The 18,006-nt window shown below is 52.8% G+C and overlaps 1 protein-coding gene across 3 annotated transcripts in view; it reads right to left on the bottom strand.

Moving 5' to 3' along the window:
• The window catches only part of LIMD1 (LIM domain containing 1), a 74,218-nt gene extending 57,467 nt beyond the window's left edge, over window positions 1-16,751 (bottom strand). Inside the window, exon 1 of one of the 3 annotated variants that reach the window (XM_057705550.1) lies at window positions 14,413-16,748. In XM_057705550.1, the coding sequence (XP_057561533.1) occupies window positions 14,413-15,808 (1,396 nt within the window). In that variant the 5' untranslated portion in view covers window positions 15,809-16,748. Of the gene's footprint in view, window positions 1-14,412 lie in introns of all 3 variants that reach the window. The other 2 variants (XM_057705551.1, XM_057705552.1) reach the window with 2 other exon arrangements.
• Window positions 16,752-18,006: the final 1,255 nt, after the last annotated feature.

Raw genomic sequence — 18,006 nt, forward strand, 5'->3', positions numbered from 1 at the left:
GACACCGGCTTCAGACCCCAGGGTATCAGCTTCCTCTGTCAGAACACACAGGGGCCTCGGTGGGCCCGTTGAGGGGGTGGGGGTGGCAGTGATGAAATCGGTCTTCTTTGGACAAACTACAATCCTTCTGTTTAAGCGTCTGTGGGTCGGAATGAATCAACTGAGCCTGGCTTTCAGATGGAAAAAGGTAAAGCTAAAGGTGCTCTGATACGTCTGAGAAAGTACTAACTGTAAGTGCTTGTCCAGTAAATGATCACCACATGCCACAGCTTGGTCTAAGTGCTTCATATAGCAAAGCGCGTCCAACAGAAAAATAATGCAAGCCACGTGTCGGTTTACATTTTCAAGTAGCTGCACTTAAAAAGTAAAAACAGGGCTTCCTAGGTGGTGCAGTGGTTGAGAATCCGCCTGCTAATGCAGGGGACATGGGTTCGATCCCTGCTCCAGGAGGATCCCACATGCCGTGGAACAACTAAGCCCAGGTGCTGTAACTATTGAGCCTGTGCTTTAGAGCCTGTGAGCCACAACTATTGAGCCCGTGTGCTGCAACTACTGAAGCCCACGTGCCTAGAGCCCATGCTCTGCAACAAGAGAAGCCACGGCAATGAGGAGCTCGTGCACCACAACGAAGAGTAGCTCCCACTCACCACAACTAAAAAGAAAGCCCACGCACAGCAACGAAGCCCCAACACAGCCAATAAAATAAATAAATAAGTAAATAAATAAATAAATTTATTTATTTAAAAAAAAAAGTAAAAACAGACGAAACATTTTAATGATATCTTTTACTTAGCCCAACATATCCAAAGTATTCTCATTTCAACTTACCTTCAGTATAAAAATATGAATGGGCTATTTTGCTTTTTTCCCCCTATACCAAGTCTTCAACCTCCAGAGCATATTTCACATGCACAGCACATCTCAACTCAAACCAGCCACCTCTTGAAGTGCTTAGCAGCCTCCTGTGGCCGCGGCTCGCACGCTGCCCAGTACCGATATGTACTAATTAATTTAGTCCTCACGACAACTATATCCACATTTTCCTTACGGAGAAACTGAGGCACGGGGATGCTGAGCAGTCTGCCCAGGGCGGTTCCAGAGCCCACAGTCTCATACGGCTTTTCATTCCCACAAACAGCTCCTCAAATTCTGATTTTCAGTGTAATAGAAAAGTCTTCTCAGATAAAAACACACATGCCTGCCAGCACATCTCCCTGTGCTCATCCAAACTTCCGCAGGACTCTGGTGAGCTGGGCCCTGGAGCTCGGTGAGGTTTCCACCCAGACAAACCAGTCACCCCAACCTCTTCTGGGCCCCCACTCCTCAGCTCCCCAAGACACTTTCTACCCACATAGGAAAGCTCATCCGAGTAACTGCCAGTCAGGGTGAGGGATGTGGACAGCCAGCCCGGCACTCCTGCCTCCCTAGCACGTGAATGTGGGCTGTGCGCCCACCACAGTGGTAACACCCCGCTCAAAGCAGGAGGGAGTCAGGGAACATCCCCTCCCTCCACCAGCCAGGCCATTCACCCTTCATTCAAGTACTTACTGAGCATCTACTGTGTGCCAGACACTGCCTGGGCCCTGTGGATACAGCAGTGACCAGAACAGACACCCCACACCCAGCAGGGAACCAGGCAATAAGTCTCACACAAAGGAAGCCACGTGAATCCTAATCCAGTCTCTGTATACTGTAGGTGCTCCATAATGGCTGTTGAGGAAATACACTATTTGGGCTTGAACCTGGAAGTGGTGATGGACGGAGGTGGGGGAAGGGTCTGGGTAGGACTGGGGTGAGGGTAGGTGAGAACCTTAGGAACCTGGCAGGAAAGTCAGTGCCCCAGGTGAGGTTCAGGCCCACAACCCCCACTTCAGGCCTCCAGAGCTCCACCCAGCCCAGGAAGACAGGAAACCATCCAGAGACACACCCAGGTTCCACGCTGTCCTACTGCAATCCCCTCCTCCTCAAAATGTGGTCACATCTCAGGTTTGCCCTGGGGAAAAGGACTTCTCCAGGCTTACAGACGAACCCACCTGCCACCAGCCATGTCACCCAGGTCCTTGCCCAATAAGCTCAGATGGGGTGTCAGGGTCGGACAAATGTCAGCACAGCGTGTCACAGCTACCACAGGGAACAGGTGACAGAGGAACTGTCTCTAGCATCCACCGCGTCGCAACCCATTGGCACTGTGACCGAAACATTTTTGACTTTTTACTCTGACTGCATAACAGTATAAATACACGCCACGATTCACTCATTCAGCAAACACTTCACAAGTAACATCTACAGACCAGGCCCGGTGTTTTGTATATTGAATCTTATCACTAAATCAGTGTTCTGTTTTATTTCCTCACTTGCCTGATTTCTTAAGAGCCGCTTTATCATAGAGCTTCAGTTTTTTTCCCCAAAAGAATGTGGTTCTGAGTTCATGAGAGAGGCCGATGATGACCAAGCATTATGAGTGGGACAAGGGCATTTCGGAGTCACCTCTGCTGGGACATGATCTCATGGAGGGACCTGGTGGGCCAACCAGGAGAAGTGCCTGCCATCACCACCCACTGGCCTGCTGCCCGGGGTGTGTCTGCTGTTTCTCATGCCCTCCTCACCCCGGGCTTCTGCGCTCTGTTGCTGGCTTCTCTGCAAGCCAACTCGGGACCAGCTTCTATTCAAGTGATGCCCACATGCCCCCCATACAGTGTCGGAAGCAGGTCCTGCCTCCAGGAATCTCCTCCCAGGCAACAGCCCTGCATCCAAAACTGGCTCTGGAGGCTCAGAGCACAGGAAAGGGAACAGAATAATAACAAGCACAGGACCTCCAGTCCCCAACAGGTGAGGAGAGCGAAAGCAGGAACGTGAAGCAGGGTGTCCAAGCCAGCACAGCCCGCAAGCGCCACCAGGCAGGCCTGCATCTTGCTGAGCCTGCTGCCAGCATGCTCCACGTGCCAAGAACTCTGTCAGCAAATGCTCTGCGGCCCAGCCCTGAAATCCACCGCTGTCTAAACTCCCTACCTTACTGCACCAGCAGGAAGCAATGTGCACTAAGGAGGGGGAGAGGGGAACAGAACGGGTGATGTTGCAGCAGATGGGGAACCTCTACCCCACTCCCTGGGGCCAGCCCTGACTGTCATGTGAGCAAACACGGCCACAACTTGGCTCCACTCTGCTGAAAGGAAATCATAAACTCAGCTCACAGGGCAGTTTGGGAGAACAGGGAATCTGCTGTTAGGCTCTAGGCAGCAAAAGGCCAGTCTGCTACTGCCTTATCACACTGAGGGGACCATCACATGCAGTCGGGCCCAGAGCCTGCTGTGACGGGTTCGCCCCTGACTCAGATAAGATGGGGCCTTGTCCACAACGTCCTGAGTGACCTGGGTCGCTCCACCTGCCAGGACTGGCTGCAGGGCAGACCCACGCCGAACTGAAGTCCCATCCTCTTGAATGACAGACACCATCATGGCAGGCTTCCAGAACTTTCTATATGTTACAAAGACACCTGTCAGGGAAGGAAGGTAGAGGCCCTGATAGGCTCCGGACCAACTTCCAGTGACCAGGAGTAACCGAACAACCCTCCCCTGGGACACGCAGAGACCAATCACAGAACAAAACAGATGAGGGAAGAACTTGGCCAAGTCTAAACTCGTGGCTCTCAAAATTTAAAAATAACCTGGATCTAAAGTATTCCCTTGGAAGCACTCAGGCAGAGTCTCCAGCCTTCCAGCGTGACCCTGAGATTCTGTGTCCAGCTGGTTTCCCGGGGAGGGGACAGATGAAAAACAAAACCTGAAATAGATATAAATATCTGCTGGCCAGTGCTACCCTGCCGTTGACACGCCTTGGAAATTTTGGACGCCTGTTTTGTTTTAGGGTAAGGTTTCTATTTGGTTTGCCAGATGGACTCTGAGCATAGTTTCAGCCAACACTTGGTTTAAAACACCTCCACACACAGCCTGGGGTTGATACTGACCCTTAGACCAAGGCATCTTGGCGGCCCCCAAGGAAAGGGTGGGCTGGCACACACCTGTCCTTGCCCACAGCACTTGGGGGTGTCACACAGGCACCCCTGAAGGCATGGCCCACTTGCCCTACCCCACACCTTTCAGGGGAATAGGAGAAGCCAAGGGCCTGAGGGGGTGTGGGCAGTCAAGGCCCCCGCGCGGCCCATGGACGTGCCTGGGAGCCTCCATGGTTGTGTCGCTGCCTGGCAGGGAGGGGCTGGTACAAGCCTGGGCTACTGGCCTGAAGACGAACCTGCGTGCACTGCTGGCTACAAGAGTGGGATCCGCCTGCCCCTCCGGCCAGCTCGGGCACCCCTCCACGGCCTGCCTTCCTCATTGCTCCACCAGAGAAGGGGGAGACCTCAGGCCTGACCTGCTTGTGGCCTCAATGCCCCCTGAGGTCCCTTTGTCAGAAAACCACTGTGCTCCCAGGAGCTGAGAGCCAGTGCAGCATGGAGGTCCGGATCCCGGACTTAGCAAAGCTCCCTAGTAAACGCATTAGGCAGATGACTTTGTGCACCTCAGTTTCCCCATCTATAAACTGGAGACCATAAAATAGAATTGTTGGAAGGATTAAAGTTAACGTGTGTGAGATGATTAGCAAAGTGCCTGACAAAGAGCAACTTGCTCGATAAATTTCAGCAAAACTACCTCAGAGCCCGTAACTGCCAGCTAAACATCCCTTCCTCTTCCCCCTCCACACCCCAACGGAAGCCCCTCCATTCCTTCAACAGACATCCAAGCACCCCCACTATGTAGGGCCCTGAAGCATGGCCCCAAGTCCACTGTCCCATGTCCCATGTCAAGCCTAAGACCCAGAAACACTGAGGGCACCACAAGAGCCCTTGGAGGTGTCCTGGGATGTGCCAGCAAAAACAAGGTCAGTGAGCCCCATGGCCAGGGCTCCCTGCTGTCCCCCCCCAAGTTTAATCAGAATGAGAACCTCAAAAGGCCTCTAAGGTGGCTGATTCCTGTAATACTAGTGGCTCCCCATGTATGGCTGTTTCCTACAAAAGATCTTCAGTCCTTCCTAATCTCACTTTAATCAGATACACACTGCAGAGCAAACTGGCTTCTAGCTCCAAGAACCACAGCACATCATGAATCCTGCAACACCACGGGCTCTGGCCACTACCTGGGACTGAAAACTTTCTGCAGAAAATCTTAACACTGATTATTCTAAAGGGTGGCAGACATGTCAGTGATTCATGGTTCTTGTTTTAATTTGTGTATTTTCCAGAATACCTAAGGTAAAAATGATCACCACTTACAACTGAAAATGTAACTGTAACTAAACAAACAAGAAAGTTGTGTTTTAATTCTGCAGAGGCCTGGAAGGGAGATGAGATGTTAGGCCGTTTAACCCTCTGCCTTTCTGGGCTCTTGCCACTGTGGACAATGCTGTTGCCCAGTCCCTTGTTACTTGATCAGCTAAAATCAGGCATCCGACTGTACCCACAGCCACAGCCACAGCACTCTGGGTCAGGAAGAGCCCTTGGAAGTGGCCCTGGCTTGGCACAGAGGAAGAGCAGGCGGCCCCACATCACACCTGGGGCTGCTGGTAGGCCCAGAACACCTGGTGGTTCACTCCCAAATGCATGCCTTTCTTCCACAGTTCCTTCTCCTGAGCAGGCACCATAAATCAAGAAATGTAAAGAAACATAACTTTTTTAAAAAAAACCTCTGGCAAGAACAGCCAAGTCAAAAGGTCAACTCGATGTTCTGGATTATGAATTGAAAGAGCAGGAGAAGTAGATGGGAAAAACAAGACATTATTTTCCTGGTCACAAAGGAACAGAGCAGAAACATCCCAAGGAGGGGGGACCTCAGAGAGACAGCCTGATGCGACGAGGCAGCTGCCGTGGGAAACTGCTGTCAGGACTGGCCTGGGCTACAGCTGGACACCCGCCACACCGAGGGGGATGGAAAGGGTGTAGCACCATGCTGGCCAGAGGTTGTAGGCAGGGGAACAGCAAGGGCAAGGGCCCCACGGTGGGGAGGAACTCCAAAAGCTCAGGGACCAGCGATGAGGCTGGTGCAAAGGGAGCTGGTGATCATGGCGGGGCTGGGGGGACACCCCAAGTGTGGACCTGAGGGCTAACAGAAGAGTGGCTGTCACTGCGGTGCATGGGCTGAGTCTGACCCTCCAGTGTCCTTCCAAGCCCAGTGCTAAGAGCACAACAGGAGGACTTCCCTGGGGGCTCAGTGGTTAAGAATCTGCCTGCCAATGCAGGGGACGTGGGTTTGATCCCGGGTCAGGGAAGATCCCATGTGCTGCAGAGCAACGAAGCCTGTGCACCACAACGACGGAGCCTGTGCTCTAGAGCCCGCAAGCCACATCTACTGAGCCCTGTGCCACAACTACGGAAGGCTGCATGCCTAGAGCCCATGCTTCAAAACAAGAGAAGCCACTGCAATGAGAAGCCAGTGTACCACAATGAAGCGTAACCCCTGGGCACCGCAACTACAGAAAGCCCATGCACAGCAACGAAGACCCAATGCAGCCAATAAATAAATAAATAAATAAATAAATAAAAAATAAAGCAAGCAAGCCCAGGGACTGGACACGTGCAGCTTGCCGACATGTGGACTCAGTGAACAGATGAATCGCTCCGAATAACTGTGGGAGTTGCTCATCGTCCCCCCACCCCAAAATCTTAGAAGAGAAAGCCTGTGGGGAGAGCGGGCCAGTAGGGACAGGGCTAAAGCATACGCTGAAAAGTCCATCCCTTTGGAGAACACAGAGGACGAACACGGGGTCAGAACTCTGAGCACTGACCACACAGGCGCCGCCCCTGTTCACAGAGGGCGCCGGAGGGCCCCGCCGATGCACCCCCTCCTTGCTGTCCCAGCCTCGGCTGGGCTCTGCTCAGCCATGCACTCTCCATCCAGCCAAAAACCTGCCGTGACAGGTTTTCAAATTATCTCAAGGTTTCAGCAGTGACTTCAAACCACACGATTGCTCAGAGACTCATATTGGCAGTCAGAAGTCACAACAATCCCTGGAGGGGGGTGGTGACGACAAGGAGGCACGAGACAGGGGCCTTCTTGGGTACGGGTCGTGCCCTGTGCTTTGACCTGAGTGCTGGGTGTGTTCACTTTGTGAGTATCTACGAGATATGTATATTATACATCAACAGAAAGTTTAAACTATATACCTTCTTCGTTTTGAGGGGAAGATTATCTGGCCTACGAAAAAACATACATGTAAGCTACCCAATTTCTAACGGGCTGGGGGTTTCTATGTCTCAGGGTGGGCACCCACTGGGCTAGATGGGCAGAATTGGGTTTTTGAGTGTCATTTACAAAAGAGACCAAAGGATCAGAAATTTACTTCCATGGCTATGGAAGCCTGGATCCAACAGGTCCGAATGACGGCACCATGTCTCCAAGAGGAATGTGGACAAAAGTTCCCACACTTGGTCCTGCCAGCTACTCAGACAGGGCCAGATGGTGAATGATCTTCTGCCCTCTTCTGCTACTTCAGCATTTGGTTTGGGTTTACTGCAATGCCTGATATCTGGGGGGTAAGCAGAGCCTCTAGGGTGCACACAGGCCCTTGTCTTGAATTCCGGAGGGGCCGCCCTTCTATGGAACTGGCCCATGTTGTTTCCTTTTATATGACAAATGCTCTGAAAATCACCCTCAATTTTTGATTCAAGGCTTGACTTAAGTCCCATATTGCAAGCATCTGTTGCTAATAAAGTCAGATAAGACATGCTTAAAAGGTCATTAAGACAATGTGCGGCTCGATGGTGAGGAGACTGTCCGATGAGAGGGAGCAGATAGGACATCTACAGGTTCCTTGTCTGGACTGGTTACCTCACCTCCTGCGTTGCTAGTAAAATGAAATCAAGTGTGGCAGGCTCCCTGGCCCCTGGCAGGGGAGGGCCATCCCCAGGAGGAGTCACACCCGTTCTCCGGCTCCCAGGCTAAGGCAGGTCTGCCGTTATGGTCTTCTGGGTTCAAATACTGCAGCAGGAATGTCCACCCAAGACAGGAAAACTAAAGACAGAGGCAGGTGCTTCTCTCCCCATGCAGGTGGGGAAGGGCCCATTCTTCCACTTGCTGGGTGACAGAGACCCTGGAACCAGCTTCCTCTTGCCTCGCCACCCCACTGAGGCTCTCCTGGGTGGCACTAGCAGTGCCTGGTCCCCCAGACCCACCCACCAGGGGCTGCAGGTCTAGAGTCCTGACCATGGGGAAGAAGGTCTGGAAAGGGCAGGGATGCCCCTGCAGCAGTTGGGCAGAGAGCGAATCTGGAGGGGCGAACAGAAAGCATCGAACTCAACCCCGAAAGACCACCTAGTTCTCCCCTGTGAGCCGTCAGAGCCCCAACTGGTGTGGCAGCACCACCACTGACACCTGTGTGGTCTTGAGCACATCATGGCCTTGGTTTCTCAACTGTAAACAGAGAATAATGGAGTCTGGCTGTGAAGGTAAAATACAGGCACTCAACAGACGTCAGTATGATTAAAATCATGGCCAAGGTCACGGTGAATGAGGTCTTATCTGCCCAGGACAGGGGATGTGGCAGACAGAGGCCCAGATCTTCCTTCACTGAAGGACCCTTGGCCCAGCTGCTGGGGGTACGGGGGGCGCCTCACCTGTCAGCCCCTTCGGGCACTGCCCCAGCTACTCAGCGCTACCTCGCCTGGTCACCCCCACCCGGGGCGGCCCACAGGGAAGCACGAAGGCCAGACCGGCTCACCCCAACCCAGGGCAGCAGTGAAGGGCTTTTCCAGCTCCCACGCCCCCTTGGGGTTGGCCCGGGCTTGTCAGGCCCGCACTGCAGCTGGGGCTTCGCCACTGCTCACTCCTGCTTCCTCCTCCTCCCTCCGCACGATGGTCCCAACACATCCCCTAGTCAGTCCCCTGAACACTAGGCTCTGTCTCAGTCAGCTTCCCAGCAAACCCAGCCTGTGACAGGTGGTTTATTTGTGTCCTTCTTCCTTAGAAAGGGAGGAGACGACCAGTGTGAGGAGGACAGAGGGCTACCGTGGAGGAAAAGACGGTCAGTCAGCTTCCCAGCAAACCCAGCCTGTGACAGGTGGTTTATTTGTGTCCTTCTTCCTTAGAAAGGGAGGAGACGACCAGTGTGAGGAGGACAGAGGGCTACCGTGGAGGAAAAGACGGAAGAAAGTAAACAAAAGGCACGAGGGCCTCTTGGCTTCCTCTGCAGTGAACACAGACAGGGGTGTGAAAACAACCACACGGGGTGGCATCTTCCAAGTGCAAGGCCCACGGAGGCGGAAACCCAACAGTGTTCTCCAAGCAGCATCAGAGTTTGTTCTTAACTCTTTCCTCAAAGCCAGAAAGACACAAAGAGGCCACAGAGGAACATGGGAGAAGAAAGAGGGGGAAGAAATGCCTCCCTGGGACCAAACTGTCCCAAAGCCACAGAGACCTGGCCATGGGAAGCGCCACAAGAGTCTTTGGTGATAAGCTGATCAATAACTGGACACTGAGATGTCTTCAGAACCAAGTGTCCTCCAAGATGGTAGCGGGGATTCACAAGCTCTTCCCCAAGGTCAAATGCCCAGGAAGGGGTCCAGGCAACCAACCCAAACATCAACTCTGCTTTGCTTCAGGCTGGAATTACATCAACTCCGATGGTGACCATTACATTACCCTGATTCTCTCTGGCAAGGGCCCTGTATCAATAGATATTCATCTATTTGAAAGTAAAATTTCATCCTTATTTAATAAATGTAGTGTGTTGGACGGACAAAAATCTTTCAAATAACACCAAACGTAGAGAAGAGAAAGACAGCTGCCAACGTGAGCCCCCAACTGGCCAAGTGCCTCGTTCTAAGGGGGAGGGGGGAGGCCTGGAAGGGACTAGGGTTTGTTCAAAGTCCCACAGCAGGGCTGGGCCACACATTGATGGCTGGGTGCTCAGAGGAGAGATGTCCTCCTCGGCCATGCGGACGGTCCTGTTAGAGTGGCTGGAAGCTCAGCTGCCAAAGCAGGTGGGAGCAGACTTTCTCCTACGTGATGGGCAGTAGGGTCCCCGGAAGAGCTCTGTGGAGGGCAAGCAGGCAACATTTAAAGCGCACAAGGGACTTCCCTCGTGGTGCAGTGGTTAAGAATCCACCTGCCAATGCAGAGGACATGGGTTTGATCCCTGGTATGGGAAGATGCCACATGCTGCGGAAAAATTAAGCCCGTGTGCCACAACTACTGAGCCCAAGTGCTGCAACTACTGAAGCCCGGATGCCCAGAGCCTGTGCTCCACAACAAGAGAAGCCACTGCGATGAGAAGCATGTGCACCGCAATGAAGAGTAGCCCCCACTCTCCACAACTAGAGAAAGCCTGCTCGCAGCAACAAGGACCCAAAACAGTCAAAAAATAAAAAATAAATGAATAAATAAATAAATGTTTTTAAAAATGAACTCAGTGACAAGACAAGAACAAGGACGCAGATGCAGAGAATGGACTGGAGAACTCAAGGGTTGGGGGGGGCGGGGGGTGAAGGGGAAGCTGAGACGAAGCGAAAGAGTAGCACAGACATATATATACTACCAACTATAAAATAGCCAGTGGGAAGTTGTTGTATAACAAAGGGAGTTCAACTCGAGGATGGAAGATGCCTTAGAGGACTGGGACGGGGAGGGTGGGGGGGAGTCGAGGGAGGGAGGGAATACAGGGATATGTGTATAAAAACAGATGATTGAACTTGGTGTACCCTCCAAAAAATAATAAACAAATAAATAAAATTTAAAAATAAATAAATATGAAAAAAATAAATAAAAAATAAATAAATAAATAAATGAAGGGCACAAAGCCCCCAGCCCTGCAATCCGTCCCCCTAGCAGTTTGTCACAGGCTAGGCTTGCACCTTGCAGTTGGCCTGAAGTCCACACGAGGCTGCTTACGTGACCCAGGGCACATCCACAGAGGGTGACACTGCGCCAGCTCAATGCGTGCCGATGTACAACAGCTGCCAAGACACACTGTTCAGAGGGAAAGGCAAAGAGCAGGTGGACTGCAGGCCACGGCTGAGACCCACAGAGAGATACACACATGTACTCATCATACCACAATGCTTGGCTGGAAACCGGGGTGGGAAGGAGATCTTTCACTCTATGCGTTTTTGTGTCTTTTGAATTTTCTACATGTGAATGTAATGCTTAGTTAAAAAATAAGTTAAATATGATTCCCTCTATATGAAATATCCAGAAGAGGTCAAGCCAGAGAGAAAAAAATGTAGATTGGTGGTTGCCAGGGGCTGGGAGAGATGGGGGATTGGGAAGCAACTGATGTATGGGTGTGGGTTTCCTCTGGAGGTAATGAGAATGTTTTGGAACTAGATAGGGGTGGTGTTTGCACAACACGGTGAATGCACTAAATGCCACCGATTACTATTTAAATTAATTCCAAGTTAAATAAAATGATTAATTTTATGTTATAGGAAGGTCACCTCAATTAAGGAAAAAACAACCATAAAAATAAGTAAAACAAACAAACGAATAAATAAAGCAGGCTTTCACATCGGTGCTTGGGAGGCAGCTGGGCAAGGCCGGTTAGACGAATGGGCAGGGAGGCCCAACTGTGGGTCTCAGACACCAGCTACACCCTGTACCCTTGTGAGACCTGGGATCAATAATCTAACCTCTCTGAGCTTCAGTTTCCAGGTTAGTGAAATGGGCTTCCTAAGGTTACATGACTCAATAGTGTCTAGCACCGTGCCTGGCACAGCCCAGGCCCTTAGGGCCCCTGCTCCTGCTGCCTGCCCTGCTGGGAACGCCCTTTCCCACGGCAGACTCAGACTCAGGGTTCAGCCCTTCGCCTCCTCCGAGCCTAGGTCCAATGCCACTTCTGCCACTTCTCGATGGGATCTTCCCTGATCACCTGATTTAAAACCAGAAACTTCCCCACCACTCCCTGCCCCGAGGCGCCATCCTCTCCTCTTCCTATTTCTCTCCCTCATACTTGCTTATTTATTTTATTCAAGTGTCTCCCTCTACGGCACTGTCTGCTCTGGGGAAGCAGGGGTTTCTGTCTGTCCTATTCATTACGTACCCCGTGGCACAAAGTAGCCGCTCAATAAACATGGGTTGAATGAATAGATAGTGTTAGCTAGGATCTCTGCTCTGATCCGGTGTGTAAACTTGTCTCCTTGAAAGAATAAAACTGCTGTTGTGTTGTTTAATAAGCTTGAATTAAAAATTCAAGACAAATAATGTATTTCACGTATATGTGGAATCTAAAAAAAACAACACAAATGAACAGACATGACAAAACATAAACAGAGTTATAGATACAGAGAACAAACAGCTGATTGCCTGAGGGGAGTGGGGTAGGGGAGGAAAGAAGTAGGTGAGGGAGAAAGGTACATACTTCCAGCTGCAAAATAAATGAGTCATGGGTATGAAATGTATGGTGTGCGGGATATAGTCAACAACTACATAATATCTTTGTAAGGTGACATCGTAACTAGACTTAATTGTGGTGATCAGTTTGAAACATACTGAAATATCGAAATCACTATGTTGTGTCATAGGAACTAACACAGTGTAGGTCATTTATACTTCAAAAGCTAACTCACAGAAAAAGAGGTAAGATTTGTGGCTACCAGAGGTGGGAGGGAGGGTAGAGCAGGACAGAGGGAATTGAACAAAGGCAGTCAAAGGTATAAACTTCCAGTTATAAGATTAAATAAGTGCTAGGGATGTAATGTACAGCATGATAAAATAATTAACACCGCTATGCGCTATATATGAAAGTTGAGAGTAATTCCCGAGTTCTCATCACAAGGAAAAAGTATTTTTTCCTATTTCTTTAATTCGTACCTATATGAGATGAAGGATGTTAACTAACCTCACTGTGATCATCACTCACGATGTATGTAAATCAAATCACTATGCTGTACACCTTAAACTTATACAATGTTGTGTGTCCATTCTATCTCAATAAATCAGGAAGAAAACAATTTAACTGCAGTTTGAACTAAAAAACCCACAGTATTTCCAGCCAAGTATTACTCCCGAAGTGGGGGATTTGCAAAGGAGAAGAGATGGCTCACAGTAAGAGGGTACTATGTGCTCTAAAACATAAACCAGTAAACAGTCACGCTGACCTCTGACTGCTCGGGGTGATGTGAGAGCTGTTCCCATGACCCTCTCATGAGAAGCAAGAACACAGTACTAGCGCCAGTGCCTCGGACCCCATCCCTGCAAACACCTTAGGACAGAATCATTCATTCACACAGAATGTGGCAGACGGAAAGCAGCAAGCCGGTCACCCTCCTTGTCCAGGGCCTTCCCTGCCCTGCCTGCCTCCATTTGCCAGAGCTGCCACCCCAAGGGCATGCAGCTTCCCAGGGCTCATGGGCCTCATGTGGGGAAATTGTGACCTCAATGATGCAGGGTTCAAAAATGAAAAAGTTATATAAAACCAACCTTTAGATTCTTCTAAAACTAGGCTGTCTTTCTGGTTATCTCTCCTATGAGATGGCTACATCATTGTTCAATGGAAGCATATCACTGCTTTCCTGCTGCCTCCAAACCCTGTGTGGAGAAAAAAAGCTGAAGCCAGCAGTCTCCAAGAGTTTGTGGCTTTAAAAAGAGTAAAACAAAACCTGCAAGTTGGAGTGAAACCAGCAAGGAGCATCTTCCATCCTCTTGGGAGCCACAACTGTGGGTGTAACCTGGCCAGGGTGGGGGTGCTGAGTTAGAAGGTACCTAATACACAGGTCTCAAATTTCCCAGAATGTCAGGATCCCAGACTGGCTTGTGAAAATGCTGATTGCTGGGTCCCATCCCATAGTTTCTAATGCAGTAGGTCTGGGGTGGGGCCTAAGAATTTGCATTTCTACCTAGTTCCCAGGCTAAGGGTCCAGACTACACTTTGAAAACTAATGCTCTGGAACAAAGCCTTCCATGTCAGTGTCTCACCTCCCTCAGCTGAACGCAGAACCTGCAGGCAGACATGCGCACACACAGGGAGCCACAGAGAGAAGCTGCCTGACCACTGGTCCTCAAACAGCCAGACCAGCCTGGCCCAGCCAACCACCGATGGAACACTCAGGGGTACCTAGACCTAAGAAGCCCATTCAAGTCCTGCCTGAGCCAGTCACTGCGAGAGGCTCCAAGTCACCCCCAAAACCCTTGAAATCCAAAATCACAGTACTTCCCTTTTCTGGGAGCAGTCATGAGTAATCCCGCCCTCCGCACATGGGTAACTACCCCCCAGCTGCAAGATCCGCTTTCTGCCTAGGGATGCTTTCAAGTTTCTTTTCAAGTTTCAGAAGAAGCAGCTGAAAGAGGAAACCAAATTAAAAAAAAAAAAAAAAAAAAAGGCAGGCCACTCAAGGAGAGCTACAGCATCCCTGGTAGGGGGTGCTGCCCCCAAATGCCCAGAGGCAGGGGCCCCATCACCCACCATGGGCAACCACACCAGCCTCTCACTCACCAAAGTAATCGGCCTTCGGGTGAGCATCCATCTCACGCTCCAGACGTTGGGTGAGGGCTTCTAATTTCAATTCGGCAGCCGTGGGTCCAAGCTCAGGGCCCGGGATGAGGGTCTGGCAGGGCAGTCTCACCCTGGGGGAGCTGGGGCTCTCCGGGAGCACAGGCCCCAGACTGCCATCTGAGGACCAGCCAGAGGGACCTTCTTTACAAGATAACTCAGGCAGGGTCGACATCACTGGATGCACAAGGCTGGTGGGGCTGAGCTTGGGACCAATGCCAGGGTCTGTACAGCCAGGCTTGGGAACCAGTCCAGGGACTGCACCCAGCTGCATATTGTCCATGCTGGCTGGCGAGGATGAAGGAACAGAGCTAGAAAGGTAAGATCTGGGCCCATCCTGGAACCAGGGTTGAGGATCCACAGTGGGTTTGGGCATTATGCCTGAAACCTCACTCCCCACTCCCGAGTTTGTTCTTGGAAGAGCTCCTTGACTGGGGCGGTTCAGGGCCAGGGGCGCTGAGAAAGAAGGGGTCCTGGGTTGAGCAGGCCTCGGCAGGGCTCCGTTCTCTGGGCCTGGGGAAGGGATTCCAGGGCTCACTCGCTGGGAGGAGGCCGTGGTCCAAAGAGCTGCTGGCTTCTCACTGCTGTGGCCACCAACACCACTATCCTGGCCACTCTTTAATGACCTGCTGGAGCTCAGGGAAAGCTGCTGCTGGTATAGGTGATGGTCCCTGGAGGATGCGGACAGTGGTGGGTCACTTCCTGGGGTGCCAGACCACCCACTTCCTACACCCAGCCTGATGTTGGGGGACACTCCTGGTTCGTCGCCCCACTTGGAGCTTGCCAAGGAGAGGTTGTCATAATAGTCTCCGTGGGTGAGGCAGGAAGGATCCTCACAGGGGCCTGGCCGATGGAAAGCAGACATCTCAGAACTCGCCATGCTCTCCTTGGATCCACAGTCCTGGCTGCCCTGCCTCGCGCTACGTACATATGGCTTGGGCCTCTGCTCCTGGGGTGGGTACAAGGGCTGCCCAGCCGCGATGGTCGTGGCTGTCCCAGGGGCCACTGTCGAGGCAGCGAGAGGAGGCTTGGCAGCACCGTCCCCAGTCAGCTTGCTGCCCCCACCAGCTTCCCGGTGGGCCTGTGGGCCCAGGCGGCCCCCACCGTTAATGGGACCTCGGCTCCCCCTGGGCAGAGTCTCCTCCTGTAGAAGCTGTTGCTGCTGCTGGAGGTGGATTTTGGCCATCTTGGTGGCAAACACCCTGCGTGTTTCCTCAAACTCGGGGTTGTTGCTTGCACCCTTGTCCACTCGGAAGAGTCCATCCTTGGAGGCCTCATACATGTTCAGGTCCTCAATGAATTTACTGGCCTCCAGGCCCAGGTCATCATACTTATCCATGCTGCTGACGAGTGTCCAGGGCCTAGCCTAGATGCTGGGTATTGAGTGAGTGGAGGTGGGGCAGTGGGGGTGCTGGCCAAGGGCAGAGACTCAAGTCCAGCCCAGGACAGGTAAAGCCTTCCACCTGCCCAGCCTGAGAGTCATGACCCCAGGCCTTAGAGTCCAGTGGACGTTAAGGCCTCAGTCACTTGTACCAAGTTTGTTTCCAATTTCCTTTCCCTTCGGCGGTGTCCACGTGGGGCCAGCTGGTGGCACTTCGCTGTCCGAGCTGGCTGTGAGTTCTCTTCTCTGTTTCAAATCATAAAAGGAAAAAGAAACAAGGAGAAAAAAAAAAATCACATCCTCCTTAAGCAACCAAACTCGGAAACCCACAACAAGGCAGCAGGCGCTGGACGGGGTGAAGTCGCTCAGAGCGAAGAGTGCTGAGGCCGCGGACCCGCCGGGCCGGAGCAAAGACGCGGCGGCGGGAGGCGCGGGCACGTCCCGGGAGCTCGGTCCTCCGCTGCTTCTCCTCGTGGCGGGGAGCTGCGATCCTGGCCGGCGCGGAGAGGGATCAGGGTCTGGGGCTCCCGGGCCGGCCGGGCCCCGGCAGGAAGTTCATGGCAGCCGGGCGGGCGGCCTATTGTCCGATGGCGGTGGTGGCTGGGCGCGCGCGGGCCGGAGGGCGGCGGGACGCGGAAGTGAGTGCGCCGGCCGCCGTCCCCGCCGCTCGGTGGCTGGCCGGGCACGTCGCGGGCCTGCGAGGAGGCGGAGGCGGAGGCGGAGGAGGCGGCCGAGGGGCGGGGGCGCCGGCGGGGGGCGGGGTCGGCGCGCGCAGCGGCGGGCGCCGGGGGGCAGGCCTGCGCCCAAAGGGTCTGGGGAACCTGGGGGTGTGTCCCGCGCGCCTCTTCCTGCGCTGGAGCGCGGGGATGGCGCCGGGTTCCCCGCCGTCACTGCCACCCCCGGAGAAGCCCGACCCAGCTCCGGTGCTCTGGCAGCGCTGGGCGGGGGCCACTCCGCGGAGACCGCTGGCAGACGGCCTGGAACAGCTTGCGTGGACACGAGACGTGCCGCCTGGAGCTGGCGGGAGTGTGGAGGGCACGCGCTCCTCGCCCCACCGTGCCTTAGTTTCCCGGGTGGCCGCCTCCGCCCCAGCCTTACCCTAGCCCCTAGTCGGCGTGCGGGATTGGCGATCCGGGGTGTCAGCCGTGGGCTGGCCCAAGTCCTCACGGACAGGTAGGGAGACTGGGCCACCTAGGGGGAAGTGTCCAAGATGCCATCGTGACCAGCAAAGCGTAGATGGGAGCCCAAGTCCTCTGAAAGGGGGTTAAAAGTCATGTTGTTGCCCGGAGCGCGCTTGTTTGAGGCAAAAAACACACGTGCCCTGATGGCTCGCTATTCACGAGGAGATTCCTGACCCCCCCAGATAGATCCACGCGACTCTGGGGGCGCCGGGCCTGACTCCTGGGCGCCCTCGCATGGCCCAGCACTCCCTGCACCACCTCTGAGGTGACTCTGGAGAGGTTTCACTTCCTGAACAGCAGCCAGCGTGATCCTACGGCAAATACCAGGCCAGTCACTTCCCTCAATGCTTACCCCGGATTTGGATTGAAGTGGCCCCCTACCACGGCCTTCCTGCCCCGGCGGGCCCTGCTTTCATCCCGCCTCCCCTTCCCTCCCCGCACCCCCATCTGGTTTTCTGGTTTGGAGGTCTTCCTTCCCTTCGTGCTAGCTGCTGGAGCTTCCTGGTGTATTCCGAGAGCTGGGCTTTGAACTTCTCCGTGGCTCATCCTTGCCGTCTCTGCCAAAATCACCCCTTCCTAGAGCCCTTCTTTTTCCGCACCGTCTTTATTTCCTGATCAGTTCTGATCACTATATTTATCTGTTTACATGTGGTTTTTTTGGTGGTTGGTTGGTTTTCCACCCCATTAGACCATATCTGCATGCCCAGTTTATGTATGCCGTAGTATCTAATGGTTGAATAAGTGAATTAGTGAATCTATTTGCCAGGGTTGTGACAAGGGACAAATAATGTAATACACATGATAGTGCTTTGTACTCTGTAAATCCAAAGTGTGGTTCATGGGCCAGGAGACTGGAATCACCAGGGAGCTTGTTGAAAATTCAGAATCTCGCAGCCCTGCCTCCCCTTGTCCCCACCTTACAGAACCAGAATCTGTATTTTTAACAAGATTCCTAAATGGTTTGCCCAGTAAAGT

The sequence above is a fragment of the Hippopotamus amphibius genome, chromosome 13, assembly GCF_030028045.1.
Source record: "Hippopotamus amphibius kiboko isolate mHipAmp2 chromosome 13, mHipAmp2.hap2, whole genome shotgun sequence".
Classification (NCBI taxonomy): domain Eukaryota; kingdom Metazoa; phylum Chordata; class Mammalia; order Artiodactyla; family Hippopotamidae; genus Hippopotamus; species Hippopotamus amphibius.